The 20,311-nt window shown below is 44.4% G+C and overlaps 1 protein-coding gene across 5 annotated transcripts in view; it reads right to left on the bottom strand.

Annotated features, from left to right (window-relative positions):
* Window positions 1-199: 199 nt before the first annotated feature.
* osbpl9 (oxysterol binding protein-like 9) overlaps window positions 200-20,311 on the bottom strand; it is a 36,441-nt gene continuing 16,329 nt past the window's right edge. For 2 of the 5 annotated variants that reach the window (XM_086281861.1, XM_086281862.1), the window contains 21 exons: window positions 20,011-20,087; window positions 16,544-16,639; window positions 16,158-16,205; window positions 14,065-14,094; window positions 13,924-13,974; window positions 13,379-13,417; window positions 9,596-9,686; window positions 8,802-8,906; window positions 5,995-6,154; window positions 5,725-5,837; window positions 5,465-5,583; window positions 5,266-5,351; window positions 4,998-5,178; window positions 4,764-4,848; window positions 4,496-4,606; window positions 4,350-4,413; window positions 4,119-4,259; window positions 3,943-4,021; window positions 3,757-3,848; window positions 3,533-3,668; window positions 200-2,188 (listed from right to left, as the gene is read on the bottom strand). In XM_086281861.1, coding sequence (XP_086137987.1) covers window positions 2,114-2,188; window positions 3,533-3,668; window positions 3,757-3,848; window positions 3,943-4,021; window positions 4,119-4,259; window positions 4,350-4,413; window positions 4,496-4,606; window positions 4,764-4,848; window positions 4,998-5,178; window positions 5,266-5,351; window positions 5,465-5,583; window positions 5,725-5,837; window positions 5,995-6,154; window positions 8,802-8,906; window positions 9,596-9,686; window positions 13,379-13,417; window positions 13,924-13,974; window positions 14,065-14,094; window positions 16,158-16,205; window positions 16,544-16,639; window positions 20,011-20,087 — 1,979 coding nt within the window. In that variant the 3' untranslated portion in view covers window positions 200-2,113. Of the gene's footprint in view, window positions 2,189-3,532; window positions 3,669-3,756; window positions 3,849-3,942; window positions 4,022-4,118; window positions 4,260-4,349; window positions 4,414-4,495; window positions 4,607-4,763; window positions 4,849-4,997; window positions 5,179-5,265; window positions 5,352-5,464; window positions 5,584-5,724; window positions 5,838-5,994; window positions 6,155-8,801; window positions 8,907-9,595; window positions 9,687-13,378; window positions 13,418-13,923; window positions 13,975-14,064; window positions 14,095-16,157; window positions 16,206-16,543; window positions 16,640-17,533; window positions 18,039-18,656; window positions 19,030-20,010; window positions 20,088-20,311 lie in introns of those variants that run through there. The other 3 variants (XM_086281864.1, XM_086281863.1, XM_086281860.1) reach the window with 3 other exon arrangements.

Genomic DNA, 20,311 nt, shown 5'->3' with positions numbered 1-20,311 from the left:
AGTGAGCAGCAGGTGTTTAGCTGGAAATGCCTTGTTAATGCCACACGTCAACTGTGTGATACCATCATGTCCATATGGACCAAAGTCCCTTGAGGAATGCTTCCCACACCTCGGTGAATCTACCCACAAAACAGGAAAAGGCGGTCCAACACGGCACCAGCGTGATTTGAGGGGAAGCATGACAAAAAGCTCACAGGAGTAAACTCATGGAGATTTAATATTTTGCATCAATAAACAGGAGAATTGGATACAATCAATGGTTATGATGAGAAGGAAATAAAAAATACATTTGTTTTGATTGCTCTCTATCAGGCAATACTGAGCAGAACTGAAATGAATGGCGAGGCCTCCACAAACACAAAACATGGGAAAAAATACAAAGAAATTTCTTAGAATCCTTCATGTTGATTATTTTCAAAAGGCATTTTTGTCTGATTCTGATGAATTCAATTCAACAAGCGTTTCGCTGGTTTTGCATACAGCACCAACTATATGCTCGTCTCTGCAGATCCCTTCACCAGATACATGAATATATGGCTTAAAGGGTCTCACTGAACACAATGGCCAAATATTTAGGAGATACAATAATCAAATCACAAAGATTAAAAAGAAAAAGAAAAAAGAAGGGGGTCAACAGGGGGGCTGTTGTGAGCTTGCTACCGCATTTTCAGGCAAAGATAAATATATTTTTATTTCTTCATCTCATCCAACTACCATTGCATTCAGATCCAACCGATGCAGCTGCAAATAAGAGAAAGAACAATGGTTCAACAAAGCTGGGGGTGTACAGCAGGATAAATATGTGGTTCTGAAACTTGGAAAACAGAAGATTCAACCAGCAGAACAACGTCTGGACTGTAGCAGCACTATGAAAGTGCACCAGTGTTTTTAAAGGCCGTCTCACGTTTTCGCTCTTCGCACTCCGACAACGTGCAAGCGAATAACGAGGCGCCCCACTCTGATCTGAAGGGAAAACGAGAACAAAACCAGACTTTACAGACTCAGTTCGAGCTTTACGTCCTCTTCATGGACCTGCTGTCCAGAAAGACAAAAGTATGTAAACAATCATTTGTTCATAAATGCCTTCAAAACCTTCTCAGAAGACTGTTTTGGTCTCTGTCCAGACAAAAGTCCCTTCAGCCTTTTCTCTAAACCTTTTTTTTGGCATAATGGACAGAATTTGTCCTCCCACAGGCAAACTTTGTTTTTTCTATCAGTATTGCATATTTGAAATCAGCCACAACTCCCGAAATCAGCGTTTAGATGCTATGGCTTTCTGCAGGGCTTCGTTTCTGGATAATACTCGAGACACAGAACAGCGAGAGTGATCCAAATGGGTGGCAAAGGTAACTCTGAAATGGGAACGAAACATTGAAAGGCTAAATGGAATGACTCCTAAGGATGTAAAGGTTCAGATTCAGATCCTCAAATATGTTTTTACACTATTGCCGCAAAGAAAAATAAACAATAAGAGCATTAGAAATAAAAAAAGAATATATATTTATATATCCATCATATGTATATCTATATATAAACAGTTCTAACTAGTTGCAGGCAAGCAGAGATTTTCCTCTCCCGCCCCTTTAAGATTCATCCGTTCCACCGTTATAAGGCTGTCAGACTCTGGGTGGGGGCACCAGCTTTCTTTCCTCAGTCACCAGATTCCCTGAGATGTAGAGCGCCGTTTTATTTCTCGTGCTATTACTTGAGCCAAACACCATTGACCACAGACCCCCACCCCCCCAGCAAAAAACTATAGATGTAGGAAAGGAGTGTTGCTCTGGCTCATCCTGTGGAGCTGCTGAAGGGTGTGGACGAGCGGGAGGCACGTGACCTCTCCACTCTGTGCTGCTGAGTCTCATGTTGGCAGGTGGCGGGTATCAGTGGATGAGAGACTGACCAAATAAGGAGAGGAGCTTTACTAATATTCATGTTACATCTTTGATGCTTTTCATTCATTTCCATATTGTTTTACAGTCAAATGCAAAGCAGTGTAGAGATTCAATCATCAGTCATTCCAAGGCTTGAATAACAAGTGGTTTCTGCAAAAGAGTTCTTATGAAGACTCTGTTGTGTGTGCATTCTTGATGCATCCGAGTGCGGCGCGCTCTTCTCAGTGCCTCTGGGAGGCTAATCTCTTTAATAGCGGCTCGTCGTAGACCCAGCACTCGCCGTCCTCGTGGAATAGCTACAGAAACACAGAGCAATGAGAATTATACTCGATATCTGAAGTATTTCTGAAAGTAAAATTACAATGTTGTCACTGATCTCTCTGAGATGTGTGGAATTTAAAGTTTGCGGTACGGAGAAGGCTTCGCTTCCATTGCCACGACAGTTATGGCTGCGATATGTCAAATACACCGTGTGTTTACTTTCCTTAGTGTCCATGACGACGACACAAGCTCAGAGAGAGACTCGTGTTAGCCTCTGATGGCTATTTGGTTCTGGGAAAGTGCAGGATTCATGCACGGTGCTCATGCACGGTGCTCATGCACGGTGCTCATGCACGGGATTTTGCAAATGATGCAAGAAAACTGTTTCCACTAAACTAGTAACAACCTCGTTTCACCACTGCAGACAAAAAGCAGACTGCTGAATATAACCAGGCTACAAAACAGGGGACACTAGCAGATAGTGACGCCTGACCCAAACACATCCGCTAACTAGCTGCACTCCACAAGTCAGGAGGATCAAACGGTGAATAGAAATTCCTGATGCCTGGTCAAAAAGCTTGACCTAATATCCGGTTGTTGTTACTTTTCCTTAAACGTTCCACGGAAAACATTACCCGGGTGTGTTTTGTGCAATGAGCTGGTTCTTCTATAATGCTTTTCTACTCTACATACAACATGCCTCATTCACCCAGTCGCACCCGTCATACAAGCACTTGATTCCATGCTTAACACTCGCACTCCAATGGCTGCATCAGAGAGAAACCTGGGGTTAGCATCTTGCCTGAGGATGTTTGGCATGAAATCAAACCACCAACCTTCCGATAAGTAGATGACCTGCTCCACCTCCTGAGCTACAGCCACCCCCACCTCACTGGATATATTGCTGTGTCACTACTGCTGCACTATAACGCTTTGTGGCGATAGATTCCACGTTAAGTGGGTGGTGTGTCATGGATGACAGCAGCTCATTGGAAAAGAAGGATAGAAAGCGTCCTTCGTGTTGTTTGCACTAATAAATGCTGCTGCTGCCTGAAAGCTGCACTCACAGATAAAATGTTGCTCAGCATTTTCCTTTTATTGTCATAAATATGATTGTTGTACATTTCCTTGAAATGAAGCTACTTTCAGCTGCTCCCTGGTACCTGCAGCGGGTAGCTCTGCACGTTTTAGTCTGGTTGCTCTTTCTGATGCAGCCTACAAGTGATTTGTGTCTCAAGCTGGAATCAAACCAGCAACCTTTCACATGCATTTGTGTAAAACACTACACTTTGGAGCCACACTGCAAATATCCTGACAGAATTTTAAAGCTATATTGCCCATAATACTCAGATCCCATGGTACGCTAAGGAAATCCTCACCCTGGTCTCCCACTGCTGCTCCTTCTCCTTCCTCTCTCTGGCTTCAGCTCTCTGTTTCTCCTCCAACCGGTGCTTGGCTTCTGTCGCTGCATCGATGTCTTTTATCTTCAGGTTCAGAGTCACATCCTTCCACAGTCTAAAAGGGGTAAAAGTTTGAAAGTCAAACATTTAGAGTTAAAGGATCCCGTGAGACGGCTGAGGTCCGACACTGATCCTCTCCTCACCTTCGAGACTCGTACTCGAGCTGGTCTTCCAGCTTCCTCACTCTCTTCTTAACGATGCCCATCTTCTTAGTGTCTATGAACACCGTGTTCTCCTAGAAACATATGAAAACACGTTCACACACGTATTAATTCATTTAAGGTAGTGATTTCCTACATTTTGTAACGTAAATAAAACAAAGGACTCACTCCAGTCGCCCATTTAGCATACATGACTCCGTTCCACTCTCCCTCAATGGAGCAGAAAGACTTCTTGTCGTTTGGTGAACTGCAGGGACGGAACCAAACCCAGATGTCATCTTGTGTATTAAAGAGCAGACTCTCAGCAATCCTTAAATAATGTGATATAACCACATGGCTCTTACAAGATCTCTGCAGTGATTCTGTGCTTCTTTCCACCATAGAAGGGTTTGGTGTGGAACACGATGTTAGCGCTGTAGCCCGACTTGGAGCAGGAGATGTTGCACTCTCCACCAAGCTCCACCCACGGCACAGTGAGGATCGACCTGGACAGACAGGCGTAGGTCAGCGAAACAAAGTAACGACCGACTGAGCGATGACACAGGCGAGCACAGGGACGCGTTAACGGCACCTACCTGCCATATCCGTTAGGAAAGGTGAGAATGTAATGCTCATCGTGCTCCAAACATGACACGCAGCCTGGAGAGAGGCCAGAGGTCACTTAACACAAAGATTCACTGAATCACACTCATCAGAGAATATAAGGCAGAGCTTAGTGTACCTTGGCCGATGTTGTGGACGCCTATGGACATGCCCAGAAACTTAGATTTAGTCCAGATGTGAGCGTTGAACTGGATCTTCCTACTTAAGCACTCGGCGTAGAACGCAGAAACTACAGGGGAAAAATGCAGGAAATAATTAGTGGTGCAAAAACAGCAACACATCAGCGATCGTGCAGAAAATAAAACCCAAACATTTTTACTTTTCTAAAGCCTCCGCCACACCCTTCTGGATCTACATGTAATGAGCAATTCTGCGTTTACACTTACTGGGCGGGTGGTGAGAGACCTGCTCTGCCACAAAAGACACGCTGTTGGATGAAGCCCAGGGAACCGGGCCTTCTGATACCGTCTCCTGAAACGTGCGAGAACGAAGCACATTGAGAGCAGGATTGTGATTCTTGGTTAGAACTGCAGATCGACGATTCAGGAACTTGTAAAAGTAATAATTGAAATTATTACTGGATCAAAAATCTACTTGACCGCAGTGACAAACGGCCTCACCGTAGGTGGCGAAGGCTCCTCTGTCTCGCTGGGAAGATCCCAGTGGCAGTAGAAGACTTCTCCTAGGATTGGGTTGTACGGTTTCTTGGCCACTGAGCCTTTCCTTCCGGCATGGAAAGCCGACAGGTACCACCTCACCACCTGCACCATCCGCTCCCTGGGCTCTGGCTGCTCAGCGATACTAGCGAGTAAAAGAAACAAGTACTGAATGACGGCCTACCCTCATGCCAGAGTGTGCATGATGATAAACAGCTGAAATGGTACGTACCTTACAAATAAGTCGGGGTGTGCAAAGAAATCTGCATACATTTCTAACAAAGACCTTCTTTCTAGGATGAAGGTAGGCAGGACCACCTGGGAAATACAGTGAAGTGTTGTTAAAAAAGAAAACCTTACGCCGACAGCGCTGGAGAGCGAAACGCCGCGACGGAACAATTAGGGCGGCTAAGACGCTAAGAGGTCCTGACCTTTGTGAGGTCCATGCCCAGTCGAACTTGAGACAGCAAATGCATGATGACGCTCTTGTGCTCTTCCACAGACTCCCTTTCACCGTCGTCGTCACGGTCATCGTGACAGTCAAACTGGTCTGAGGACAAGAGCAGAGCCACATATTTCACCATCATGTAGTAAAATATGATTTAAATAACGCCTCATGCTTAGAGTTTAATCAGTGAGGGACAATCAGCTGCGATGTGATCAGGTGTCTCGTGATTATTTCCCTTTTTACCCGTGTCTGTGGTGCCATTGGACATCGAAGAGTTGAGGGACTCTGTAGTGTTGGGTCGTTTCAGAGCAGTTTCTTCGTTAGTAAGGGGCGAGGCAGCTGGAGGCCCTGAGGGACTGGGTGCAGGAGGAGGAGCAAGGAAGCAGGAAGCAATAGAGATAAAGGGGATAAAGAATAAATATAAAACAAGAGGCAAACTTCTCAGATTGCAAATGCTCATGCTGTTGGATTTTTATTCAATCCAAGCAGAATATTTCTTGCTGCTGTACTCACTCTATGCAGTGTTTGGGGGAAGTGTTGCTCTGGTAAAACTCATCGGCGTCATAGAATTCGTCCTCACTGGAGGAGTAGGAGAAGTCTGGCACCGAGTGTGAGGGGAGGGGGATGTGAGCCGGGGAGGCGACACCGCTGCTGGGGCCTGACGGGCCACTCCCTAAAAAACACACACATGAAAAAAATGTAATCGAACGGTGTGCCTCACGCCATCAGCCCACTCATACATACATCTGTCATCCGCCTGTCTGTTTGGTAGGAGGAGCCAAAAGGCCTCTGTTGATGCAGAAGCTCGCCGGCGCCTGCCCTACACGATGCCATGGTGATGAAATCAACATTATATTGTTCGACTGGAGCCCCCGTTTCCCAGCTCTGCTGTTCAGCAGGATGTGCTCGGCACCAATAAGCCGACTTAACACAGTGAAGACTTTCTCTGCAGAGCGTATTGACAGTACTCTCAAGCATGCCGCCTGTCTCCTTATTGCACGGCGCAGCATTTTAATACTGCAGCCTCAGCAGAGACGGCAAACAGGCTGCAACCTCTGCTTTCTGCTCATTTTAACTTGCGTTCAGTGGCACGCTTTCACGCATTTAACAAAACACACGAGCCTCAAAATGCTCCTAAAAATAGCATTTTTGTTAACGACCTGTAACCTGTAAAACTGCAGTAAAACAAATTAGGACTGCCACGATTATGTCGATGACAAATTTAATAGACGGGTCGACTGTAAGGTCCTAAAGATGCAGGAATAAGTAGCAGGATTTAAGAGTCTTCTCTTTACCGGCTTCAGTTAATTCAAAATGCAGCTGCGCGTCTTTTAACAGGTACGAGAATCTATGAACGATTCGCTCCAATTTTAACCAAACTACATTGGGTCCCTGTTAAATATCGCATAGATTTTAAAAGTCTTTTGTTCACTTTTAAAATTCTGAATAATTTAGCACCCAGCTATCTTTCTGAGCACTTACATCGTCCAATCACAGGCTCCTAGCACAACCTGGGTCTCGAATGAAGTCGAGAGGTGACCGGGCCTTTGCATCCGTGGCACCTCTGGAATAACCTCCCTGTTCATGTTCGTACTGCCGAGTCGATCCAGTCTTTTAAATCACGTCTTAAAACTCATCTTTTTACTTTGGCTTTTGATTCTAACTAGTTGGCTGGTCTAGCTTGTTGTGTTGTTACCTATTGTTTGTTGTCCTGTTTTATTGTTTGTTTTAATTGTCTTATGATTCTAGAACATAAACGACTGGTATCTGAGGAATCGATATTTCAGTATCGATCCGCACATCACTAGTGTCCAAATTCAGGGGCCGCATCCTTTGGACGCCGCATTAGGAGGCCGATCACGTTACAGTGACGTGACGAAGGCTTCGCAAATTCGAAGACTCCTCCAAATAAGGCCGACAAATATGTCCTCCTTTTCCCCAGATTTGAAGGATGGGTCGGGCGTGTCCTTCGTGGCCCAACCTATCCCAGAATTCATAGCTCAGCCAATTCCAGTTTCCAACAATGGCGGCAGCTCCTAAGTTTTAATATCACTCTTATTCCTCTTTCTGGGTCACAAAATAAACTTTTAACATATTTTCAGGTAAGAATGTAGCTGTGTAAACTAATATCTGCTCGGTTTATCAAGACATCACATATTTGTGTAAAAGTGCTCCGTCGTCTGTTAACCACCAGCTCGATAGCTAACCCGGGTTCAAGGCTCACTAGAGCCGGCGAAAAACACCAGACTCCCGGCACATAATTTTTAGATCCCCGCCGTCTTTCGCTACTCAGGTTAAACATGATATATGAGTCACTTAGATAACTTAAAATGTTATTGTTTGGCTTTTTTCAGTGTTTTATTTGTTCCTGAGTAAATCGGTTTGTCTGAGATTAAAGTTATAGTTTTTACACAGCTGAATAAACTTCAAGCAGACAGCTGATTATCAGAAGTGTGAGATGCTCCAGAATTTACTCCGGTGTCCTGTTATATTTTAGATAGCAAGGAGTTTATTAAACTTCACTGAAACAATCTGCAAATTTCATTAAAATTTAATAAACTATCATCTTGTCTTTATTTTTAGTTAGCACAGACCTTAAACACTTAAAGCTGAAAGCTAATGATAGTTATATAAGACCAGATGCTGCTGGTGCAATAAGCTGTAGTTTTACGTCTAATGGATGATGATCTGATTAGTCGACTATCAACAAAATCGTTTGTGGCAGCCCTGCTACAAATAGACAAAGACGGCACTAAATGTCATTTAAAGTAATTGTTTGAAGGTCAAGAATGAAATGAAAAAAAAAAGGATCTTTTTTGGCCACTGGGGGGCAGTGGCATCAAATTATGTAAACACATTTCACCCAAATCACCTTAAATCTACTATTACATGTCCATGCTACTGTACTGTTTGCTATGTGATTGTAGTCCATTGTTTGGTGGCTCCTAAACAACATCATAACAAGCGATCTAAATAAAACCCATCAGGGTGCCAAGTTTGGCTGCTTAACTCCTGATAGTGTACGAAGAGTCCGAGTATGAAAGCTTGAACTTTTCATCAACAGATCGTCAGTATCATACCTGGTTTCCCTGTGGTTACCATGTCCTCAGGGAAACACATTCTTCTGTCCACTGTTTACCATTAAAAAAGGTTGTGTGCAGTTTACAGATCACACAGCTACAACAACAACAAAATAACTAAACAGACTCTAACCTGCTGATTGGGCTGCTCGGCAGTATGAGGAACCCGTTTCAATAACATATAGCCATTTCAGCATTTCACAAAAATTAGTCCAGTTCATGACACTGAATTGAATTCACCTGTGCTGTTGGGAGTCGGGGTCTGCAGACTGCCCATCACTGTGACGACGGGACCAACAGGTAACGTGGAGGGTCGTTGGTCTGATTTGCACACCTGAGACGCGTCTTCATCAAACGGAGAGAAAGCAGAGTTAGCGCCGAAGCCTCGAAACGAAGCCAGACCCCATTAAAAGCAGCATCTCATGCCACGTGGCAGGACGCTGCAGACAGAAGCTTCATCTGTGAGCGGGGATTACACCGTCTATTATAAGAGACCAAAATTAGAACGGCCTACTTCGCACTGCTGATTTTATAGCCTTTTTTTTTTTAGTCTAGTCATAGTCATCTGACTGAAATAGCCAAAGATTTAGTCAGAGTTCAGTCAAGACATGTGAGGATTCTTGTTGAGTGGATAAACCATATTAGCCCACAAAACAGGAATCTGCTTCAACACAGATCCTTAATTTAAAAGAAGGAGAAGAAGAGAGGGAATAATGCTGCTAAACCCTGTGTGAAGGTTTACCTTCAAATACTGAGAGACTATTAAGAATATTTATCAATACTGGTGATGGTACTGTCACACTAGAACATGTTTCCAGTTGCAGCTGAAACATAATTTCAAATGTCATCCAAGGACAGAACATCGACAGATTTGACACATTTCTCTAACGGTTCTGCGATTCCAATCCCAACCACAGGGGGAGCTGCTGTCACCTTTAAGTATATAACACCAACAACCTCTCAGCATGTCTCAACACAGTAAGTGACAGCTGTTACTTTTAAATGTCTGCCACATGTTGGGGAGGCAGATGTACCTGGGGGTAGTGTTGTCTGTGTTGGCATTGTGTTCACCGCTGGAGTGTCCAGAGGGGGCTGGTAGATCCCATCCACTGGGTTGATGGTGCTCTGGAGGAAAAAAAACAAACACAACGATGCCCTTTACAACAAAAAACGACATCAGAGCTTTGCTGCAACAATCACACACACACACACACACACACACACACACACACACACACCTTACTGGTTTAGAAAAAACTAAATCGAAAGCAGTTTGGCTTTTAGTTCAGAAACAGTCCTACTCTGCAAGGATCCACCTGCTCCTTTATCCTCTCAAACCCAGAAGGGGAACAGTGTGACCTGATCACAACTCGGTGCACCTAAGTGAAGAGCGAACTAAACAATGCACCATCCAGCCGGCGCAGATCAATTTCCTCGCACTTGATTTCCTGGAAAGAGCGGCGTTGCCAAGCTTAATTAATGCAATCAATATGAAACCAACAACACAGCTTGACATGCAAACGCTAGGAGTAGCTCTACACAACTGCTAACGTTGACTCTTGACATCTGAGCAGCCTGTTTCTTCTTTAAAAAGGCCTGGGGGGGTCAATAAACACTACAGTAGTAATCATTTGTAGAGGCCTGCCTTGATTCGTGGCAAACGCTGCATGCATACAAACAGCAGCCTGTCGACACCATGTGGTCACAGCCCCAACGACCCATCTGACAGGAACACCAGCAACCACACGAGATACACCAAAAATATCTCGCCCCTCGTTCCCCAACAGCTCACCGCCAGGAAACAACATTTAGTGACATTATAACGCAAACCTGACCTGCAGTTTCTGACTTCTACACCTTTTCTCTATTTTGAGATAATCTGAGCTCAACAGGAACGCAGCGACTTCGTGTTACGGCTGTGAGATTAGGCCGAGGTGTGACGTGAGGTTTTTACTGAACTGAGTTATAGGAATTACACTGACCTTGTTTTTCTCCGTTTATAGGTCAAGATAACTGACAATAAACCTTTATCTAAACGCTAAACAAAAAAGATACAGTCAGAGGTCAAGGATTTGCCCTCCTATCTCCAAACTTCCTGCGTCTGTTCTGTTCTTTCTCCTTCTAATGGTTCCAGCGTCCACATGCCTTCATAAACGTAACTCGACGGCTTCTAATTAGATCCAATTATGTATACGGACCAGCCTATGCAAGCACGACATGAGAGGAAAAAAGCATGTGAAGAGCAAGGTCATCAAAAAAAGCTAAAAAGGGTTTTAAACTCTAATGATCAATAACCTCTCTACCCCTCCAAGTGAATGCAATATTAATGCAATGAGCAGCTCTCGCAGCAGTGCAACCCCTCAGCCACCCACAGCACATAAATTATTTTGACATAACTACTGAACATGCTTCTCGTGAGCTTGGTTTAAATGATTCTTGCACTTTGCAGCAATTCCCCAGGCAGTGCAGTTTGACAGGGTCAAACGTGCTGCTGACGCCTGGAGCATCTTAAACAAAGGCCTACGGTGCATGCATCACTGCTGTGCAGGCAGTGACAGACATTCAGCAGAGGTACGATTAGTGGAAAGCCTATGGCATACAAAGGTGGCACGTGCAGGTATGTGCATAGGCAGAGCTTTCGCTGTGCTATTTATACTACATAATACTATACTTAATGATAAGAGATTAAGCCAGCTGTAAGATCAATGCAGTCCTGTGAGCTAGCCGGCTTACGCGGAGGTCTTGCTTAAAGTGGGAGGTTGTGTTGTATTAAACGATCTACAAACACTTCTCGATCCTTTGCTTTTTCCAAAGATGGAAGTAGTGATAGCCACCTTCAGTTTATTTATTTTGCAGGTCAATAATTAGTAGTCATTAGTATACATGAGACACATAATCTGGTATTAGGTCATAACAACTGTGTCATGTTTTATCGCCTTTTTAGGTCTGGTATTTTTTAGAGCCGTTTTATTTTGAAAAACAGTTAACAGGAACTCTTACTGCTGAAAGCTTTAGTGGTTCAAAACGTGCGTAAATCCTGTCGTGGCCTTCAACACGAATATCTGCAGAAGCCCAGGAGTGCTTTCTGCACGGCTTTCCAGCTATTAGTGCTCAGTGGTTCAATAAGCAGGCAGTGTGACAATGACCGATCAATGGTGACTTCGATTCCTCTAATTAGTAAGTGAATAATAATAATAATAATAATAATGGATACTTTATTGATCCCCATGGGGAAATTACTTGTTTTTCTCTGCATTTGACCCATTCACTCAGTGAAGCAGTGGGCAGCCCACTAAGCAGGCGCCCGGGGAGCAGTGTGTAGGGACGGTACCTTGCTCAGGGGTACCTCAGGGTAGCCGTTAAGTGGATTCGAACCGCCGACCTTCCGATCATGGGGCGACCACTTTACCTACTGAGCTATCCCTGCCCCACAAGTGATGGGCAACACTTGTATACGCAGGCATGCGATCACACGTGTCCCATGTGCACTTACACTAGTGCATCTCAGAACACCGAGTATTGTGTAAAGGTTTATTTTTCATAATTTAATTTAAAGAGATAAACTTTCATATATTCTGTAAAGTGAGATATTTCAGGCCTTTATCAGCTACAAACAGCCAGTATGTCAAATTATTAGAAGGCTTCCTCAGATCAAACAAAAAGGATCTCCATATGCCGACTTATACACTACACTGAACATCATCTGTATTTTTGGGGTTTCTCCTATTCCTCTTGAACAATGGCAGACGCACTCTTGTCCACAGTGTGGATAAAACACAGTGGATCAACCATCACCAGCAGACGGCACGGCACCCTAAAATCACCCTAAAAATGTGACCGCAGCAAAGAAACAAAAAGGGAAAAGGAAAATAAACTGACTTTGCTCATTAATAAAACTCACTGTCTGGGCAATGAGCTGAATTTACACTTTACAATACGAGCCCACACAGTTATGCTAATCAATTTCTTTCAGCAGCATTTCTCCATCGTGTGGAAAAATGACCCACTGTTACCACTGCACTTCTTTTCCTTAGATTGCGATATCTCTGGGATTAACTGTGCAGCGGCAGAAAGGGGAATTTTCCTGGTCCACTTAAGTTTAAAGCAGCTGTATGCGGTCCATCAGATATATGGCTTGAGTTTAGAAACGCTCTTACCTAAAGAGTGGACGCCGTCCGCTTTTCCTGACAATCCACTCACGGCTCAGGTAATTGCTACTGCTTGTGCAACTGTTCCTACCACACTTTCCATTAACATGCTTCAAAACAGCTTTGCTGTGGCATAAACTCGATCTTCATCTGGACAGCTGTCGAGTCAGCGTTCTTCCCAACGACTGTGGTTACTAAACTAAGAGTGAAGAGTAATTTACTCACACTGAAAATGAAATACTTCAATAATTTGAGGAACTGAATAACAGTTATAGGCCATCGTCAACAAAATACTAACATTTACATGAATGTTTACCTTTTTGAATAAAATGATAAACTTTTCACAATACTTGACATTTTTGAGATGTACTAATATACACTCAATGTGCATTTTGTGTAGCACCATTTGCACATATACATTTCATGTCTTCATGAAGGAAAAATAGTTACAAAATAAATAAATATTAGATTTTAGAGGAAGATATTGATTTAATTAAGAAGAAGGCAGCAGGAAACATGAAGGAAAGCTTAGACCCAAATTAGACTGCATGCACTAAACAGATCTGTACATCTGCTGGTCTAACAGGAGAGAGTCTATTAAGCGAGAAAAGAAAGTTAGCAGTTTGTTTGATTTCGACTTTTGTCATGGACAGAAAGGGTCAAACTTACTATAGGTCCGTTTGCGTGTTGCTGTTCGTTACTTTGGTCCTTAAAATTTTAAGAAGACAGTGTTAGACTCATTGTATGTGAAGGTTCAAGAGTCATTTCATAAAAGCATCGCGAGCATCTGCCGCGGTGCGGTGCAAACGAGGCCCGGGTCTCTCGCGTTAAGCTCCAAAACTTTCCCCAAGTTGCCACATACAGCGATCCTTTCATCACACGGTCAAATCCAGACTTGCCACTTCTTTCAGTAGTGAAAACGACAGGATTGCACTACTGTGTGAGATAATCCACGTGTGTGTTTTTTGCTTTCCTTATCAAACAGCTAACAAAGCAGAAACGATTGCTCCACTTCCTTTCAGAAGGCTGAACAGAACATGTGATGAAACGAACACTGGACAACACCCTCACCAACCACCGACCCAGATAGCAAGTGTAAGCAGGGAACTACCCCAGGGATGCGAGGTAACACAGTGCACACTCATGTGGTTTCACAAGAACAATGGTTATGAAGAAATGGCAAACTGCAGAGAGCGGACTCGTGCTGTGCTTACCTTGGCAATCTGCAGCAGTACAATACAGTGCTTGATGGACTCTACCATACTCTGAAAGGGAAAAATCACAGAGCAATTAATTAGGAAGGAAGTGACTTCTAAACCCAACAGGAAGGAAAATGTGTTCATTCTCTGACTTACACAAGTAGTCTCCTTCAAATGTTCAATTTTCTGTCGAAAGAACAGAAAGAAGTAAAAAATGAGGTTAAAGAGCAGAAATACTGATGCGAGTAATGACGCCTGACTGGCTTCAGCCGGGGCTTGAAACTCCAGCTGTGAAAGGTTTGATGCAGTCGGCACAAGCAACCAGGTAAAGTGACCAAAAGCTGGTGTTAAACTCAAAGAGGAAGTGGACATATAACCCCAGAGGCTAGTGCGACGCCCTGAAGGTTAAACGTTTACACCTCTAATCTTCAAACATTAGAAGATCATCTCGGAGAACTGACCGGGCCTGAGAGGCGCTACAGAAAAAGGAAGATTGTAGTTTGAACAATAGTCCCCTTTTTACATCATGTACTTCTTAAATTGTCCATTAGTCAGTTAAGTGACTGAGAAAATGAACCACAAACTAAAAAACTGAACTACTGAATCGATCAGCCTCGCAGTCGCCAGCAGCTCGGTCCAAGCTGAGGGCAACCTATGGTGTGAGTAGAGGTGGTGGCAAGTTTTGGTTAAGCTTAAAGCAACACTGGAGAACAGACGGGTCCTTTGTAGGGCTGCCACGATTTGTCGACTAGTCACGATTACGTCGACTATCAAAATCGTCGACGACTGATTTAATAGTCGACGCGTCGTTTGAAACTTTGTACGATCACAAAAGACGCAGGAATAAGTAGCAGGATTTAAGAGTGTAATAACGGACTGAAACAGAAGATGGCAGCATTGCATGTACAAGGATGTCAGCTACCGTTAAACCCCGAAGAAGAAGAAGAAGAAGAAGAAGCAGCTGTGTCCCAGAATTCATAGCGCGGCCCAGCGCAGTTTCCAACAATGGCGGCAGCTAGTTAGTTTTAATGTTACTCTTATTATTCTTTCTGGGTCACAAAATAAACGTTTAACATATTTTCAGGCGAGAATGTAGCTGTGTAAACCTCAAATATCTGCTCAGTTTATCAGGACACCACATATTTTCAAAAGCGCTCCGACGTTTTCGGAGACATCTGTTACCCACTAGCTCGTTAGCGAGCCGGGGGCTAGGTCACTAGCGCCGTGAGAACACCGGACTCCCCGCAAATCGTTTTCAAACCCACCGCCGTCTTTCGCTACTCAGGTTAAACATGATATATGAGTCACTTAGATAACTTAAAAATGTTATTGTTTGGCTTTTTTTAGTATTTTATTTGTTCCTGAGTAAATCGATTTGGCTGAGACTAAAGTTATAGTTTTTACACAGCTGAATAAACGTCAAGCAGACAGCTGATTATCAGAAGTGTGAGATGCTCCAGAATATACTCCAGTGTCCTGTTATATTTTAGATAGCAAGGAGTTTATTAATCTTCACCGAAACAATCTGCAAATTTCATTAAAATTCAATAAACTATCATCTTGTCTTTATTTTTAGTTAGCACAGACCTTAAACACTTAAAGCTGTAAGCTAATGATACCGGTAGTTATATAAGAGCAGATGCTGCTGGTGCAATAAGCTGTAGTTTTACGTCTAATGGATGATGATCTGATTAGTCGACTAATCGCAAAAATAATCGGTGACTAGTCGACTATCAAAATAATCGTTTGTGGCAGCCCTAGTCCTTTGTCAGGACTACTGATCTTCTTCATGCATCTTTCCCCCATTAAGACGACGTCTGATGACGTCCCCTGTACCATTAAGGAGTTCTGACACCTCAGCATTCATAAATAAAGATGTGGTTTGATGACTATTAGAGTTTCTGGGATTTTCTAATGCACATCCAGTCATTTTGGACTCTAAGCAGGCCTGAAATAAAGCTGAAACCACTCAGTTAAGGAAAGCGCTTCAAGGGTTACTCCTTGAAGGATTAATTTTTATTCTTCATGGCTGATAAATAAATATCGAGGGGACTGAACTTTAGCTTTTGAAATAAGAGGATCACTTCTGAAATCACTGCTGCTTTAGGCCAGTTTGGAACAGAAATATCTGCGATACACCGACAGCTATCAGTTTCCATTCGCCCCCTGCTCCTTTGTTAGCAGCGGCTCTAATGATGCTGGACCGGAGAGGCGAGACGCGAGGACAGAGCTGCGCTGCTGATACTCACTCTGCGTGATTCATCCTCTTTGCAGTCCTTGATCTTCTCATCAAACAGCTGTGTGGACAAGAGATGAAAGAAAGGTTAAAAAACAGAAACATGGAATAAGAGCTATTCCACTGTCAGATGACACAGTGGAAAACTACTGAGAGCTTATCTAAGGAAGGACATGTTACGTGGTTTCCTTAAGATGCTGGAGACAGTGTCTACTTTCTTTAAATACAGTTATCTGGTTTGTCACCACAAATCTTACTCACAAGAACTTCTGCTTTACCGAAAAGTAGACAAGGAAATGCTCGCTGACACAGATTCAATCTATAAATATAGGATGAGAAGCCACTGAAATCTACAACATCTATATCTACCTCACGGTGTGGATTTCCGTCGTGTCCTACCTTTAACTGATCAATCAGAATCTGTAGGTAGGCGTCAGCTTCAGCTAGCTTCTTGTCAAAGTCTTGAACACTAGGAACAAATCCCGTCTCAGCCTCCTAAAGACAAGGGAAGAAACACAGCTGAGCATCGGTGCAGTCCTCGACGCAGGTGTTGCAAAAGGTATTTGCATATTCAAAGTAAAGCACAAAACCACAGTCCATAAATCCAGGGCCGTGTATTCACATATTTATCTGTTCATTTACCAAAAAAACAAACAAATAAAGGGGGGAAAGCCTCTCATATCCATCGCCTCCTGGTCAGGTAGGCTTTATAAACTGTTACACAAAACGGTGGAGAGAAACATCAACAGTTCAGGAGAATTTTCCAGCAAGGTACCGTAGTGAGGGAGACATGAGTACTATTGTTTAAAGGCTCGTCTACATGAAAGGCCAGCAGGTCTGCCTGGTTGCCTGATGGAGGCCAACTCGTTTCAGGCCCTGAAACAAAGCTGAAATCAGGACTCATGACCGGAGAGCATTCGGTTACGGGCTGAGGTGCACTCAAATTCATTGTTTGTTAATTAGCTTCCTTTAACGGCCCCCAGACTTCACACACACACACTTTGTTACATAATAGCCATTAAAAGGTAATTACTAGACTATTGGCAGAACAGACGTGACCAGGCATCTGTCTGCCTGTCTGTGCGCACCCACCAAAGCACCCAGAACAATCCAGTAAGCTGTGACACAAAACCAAAAGACAGGAAAACGGGGGAAAAAAAATAATTCACCCCCATTTAATCACCGAGGCTGTCAACAGCAAGGACACCGAGTGCCCGCGAACACACAACACCCGCCCTACGTCAAGCCAGCGGACTCAGGAGATGACTAACGGCGTGTGTCAACGCACTTTACCACTTTACAGCAGTTACGTGGAAAAACGCACAACACCTGAAAAGCCGCTCTGTCAAAACGAAACAACTGCTGTCAGAAGTCAAACTCTTATCAAACCGTGGTGGGTGTCACTGCTGCTTTGGAGCTGCCATGTTGCAGAGTCCAGCTGCGTCGCGAGTTTGAGGCGCGTTTTCTTGCAAACGAATGAGCTCCGATAGGAAAGTGAAGAAAAGCCATCAACACAAAGTCGGTGAAGTTTAAGCTTCAGAAAAACAGCAGCCATGAAGCTATGAGGGCAAACTTCCTCAAAAGGATCAAAGGTGCTTGTTCAGCTTAAAGGGGAAAATGTAGCTGTCTGCATGAAGGCCTGAGCGAAAAAAAGAGAAAACAAAGAAGAAAAAAAAAGGCTGTTGCTGTGCGTCTTTGGGGGGTTTCACCCAGACTGGCACAAATCCTGAAGAAACTTGCCGGATAACTCGCTACACTGGAAACATGTAAGTGGAGTATTATTCCAGTAAGGCATCGCATCAGGATACCAGCGACACGCAGCGAAACAAGTCGGAGCGAAAATCTCTACAGGAAACTAATTTCACAGTAAAGTGTTACAAGACCGATTAGAGATGAACCACCTGAGCCTCGACGTTTACTCTGCACTGCGTGAAAAGTCAAAGAACAGAAGTGAACAAGACTCTACTTTCCTCCATGTGTATTTAAAGCTGACTCTACCTGCAGAACAGCCCGGCGCTCTGTTACCACCGAGCAAACGATGCGTCCTGTTTTGACAACACACGTGACACAGGGGAAGTGTTTTTCTTTCTTCTTTTAACGTTTGGGAGCAGAAAGTCAGAGGCAGGTGGTTGGTTTATAAACAGCCACTGTAGTGCTCACTTCTGCCCTGTTCTGGAAATACTCCCAGACTTCCACTCCCACGCGTTTGCAGCGCGCAGACTGTCCATCCCTGTGACACAGCAGCAGGGAGGTTTAAGCGTGGCCTCCAGTGTTAAATTAAGACAAAAAAAAAAGAAAAACAACAACCCACCCCGCCCCCCACACCCACAGAGCAGACTCTACAAACAACACTGCCCTCGCACACTCCCCCCTCCCTCCCCTGTCTATTTGTCTTTCCACTCAGCGTGACCCACTTTAAAAATGCTGCTGTCCCAGTGGCGCTGCAGCCGCGTAGCTTCTCCCCTCGCTCTGGTGCAGCGGGGCTTTTGCCCGTCTGTGTGCTGTTACTTACTGGGTGCTGTGCTCCAATAGACATGCTGCAATAAGCCAGTGCATCTCTCAGTCCATTTAGCAGAGTGCAAGGTCGCTTTCTCTGCCTCCGTATCTCTGTTTTCCCCACAGCTACAAACCGCCAGCTCAGCTGAAGTCACATTCTTTCCTCCTCCTTCAGCACCACAGACAAACAAAACAATTCCCTCCCTTTGCTCCCCACTGCGGTGTGCCAACGTAAACCCTAGCAGCCTTCAGACTGTTAGCGGGGCTTCAGCAGCAGTTATCAGCTAAGCGTTGGGTCTGAGCCGACTTAATCCAGGACCCTGCCCTGACAGGAAAGCCACACTTCCTCTCGCACAGGCGGACGAGAAAACACACAAACCAACAGCAAGCGCTGAGAGGCACGAGCTTTAACAGCCACGGGGATTGGCTGAGACAGCCGAGGCAGATGTTTGGCCGATTGAGCAACCGGGTCTTGGATTGGGTAGCTGGGTCACATGATGCTTCGACAGCAGCGCTGCATAGGTGTGCGCATGCATGTGTGTCCGCACCGAGCACGCAGGCACACGCGTAGCACATCAAACGGATTTGCCACCAAAGGGAGAGAGGGAGTGCGAGCAGAACAAGAAAGGTGGGAGGGAGAGCAAAGCTTGGTTATGAGGATGAAGAGAGGCGATGAGGAGGAAGAAGCGTATCTGGATGAGGATGGGAGGGAGCATAGCGGAAGGTTTGTTTTGAGGGAGGAGAGCAGGGAAAGAGGTTGAGCAAAGAAACAACTGCAGGGCAGGAGGAGCAATTTCTACACTCATAAAAACAGATATAAACGCCGGTGGGACAAAAATGGCAGCAAGCAGGTCAGCAGCTGAGCAGACTTTCCATTAAACTTAAAAGCCTGCTCCTAAAACCTGTCCAGACTGGCCACGTATTTCCAAACATCCTCAGCCTACGATGACGCAAATGTCAGCATTTTTCCCTTTAATACAGACGTGAATTATCTTTCAGCTCTGCTCTCTTGAGGAAAAAACAGATACGAGCAATACTCGTAAAGCTTAAAGTGCTGATAACCTGCAAAGCCCATTCAAATCCATCACGAGTGTTCGGGTGTAGTTTATGCAAATACAGACTGCAGTGAAAGCTCTGATATTATTTTCATGGCAGGGTTTTCAAACTCGTTTACCTCTTCATCTAAACCAGGATCATCTTCAGGTATCACAAAGAGCGGCACGCTCGAGTTCGGAAATACGAACTGTGCGACGGGAATTTGTATAAATGGCAGGCAAACACCAGAGGATCCACGGAGCAAACAACTCCTCTGTTAACTGCAGTGGATTAGACAGAAAGACACACATCCAAAGAAGCGCTTGGTTTCATACCCGGAGTTGGAGGGTGTGCCGGAGGATAGTTCCCTCTAAGGCGTGGATCCACTTCTCCCGCTCGTCTGCATCTCGGGCTGAGGACAGAAACACAGAGACACACCCAGTGAGCCACGTTTTCCATCTGAAGCCCATTGAAAGAAAAGAGTAATGAGAGCACTAAGATGACATGAGTACTGGTGACGCAGTGAGGGACACTGAATATTCACCTAGAAAGTTTCAGCGAAAACATGTTTACAGGTTTATTTCTCTCATGTCATTCGGTGACGGCAACCAAGAGATATTCTGGTAACTGTTCCCC

The sequence above is a fragment of the Aulonocara sp. 'chitande type north' Nkhata Bay genome, linkage group LG23, assembly GCF_057382095.1.
Source record: "Aulonocara sp. 'chitande type north' Nkhata Bay isolate Kocher_YH1m ecotype deep benthic linkage group LG23, A_spYH_male_GT1.1, whole genome shotgun sequence".
Classification (NCBI taxonomy): Eukaryota; Metazoa; Chordata; class Actinopteri; order Cichliformes; family Cichlidae; genus Aulonocara; species Aulonocara sp. 'chitande type north' Nkhata Bay.
The sequence above is the reverse complement of the archived record's forward strand: the minus strand, read 5'-3'. Positions and strand labels throughout refer to the sequence as shown.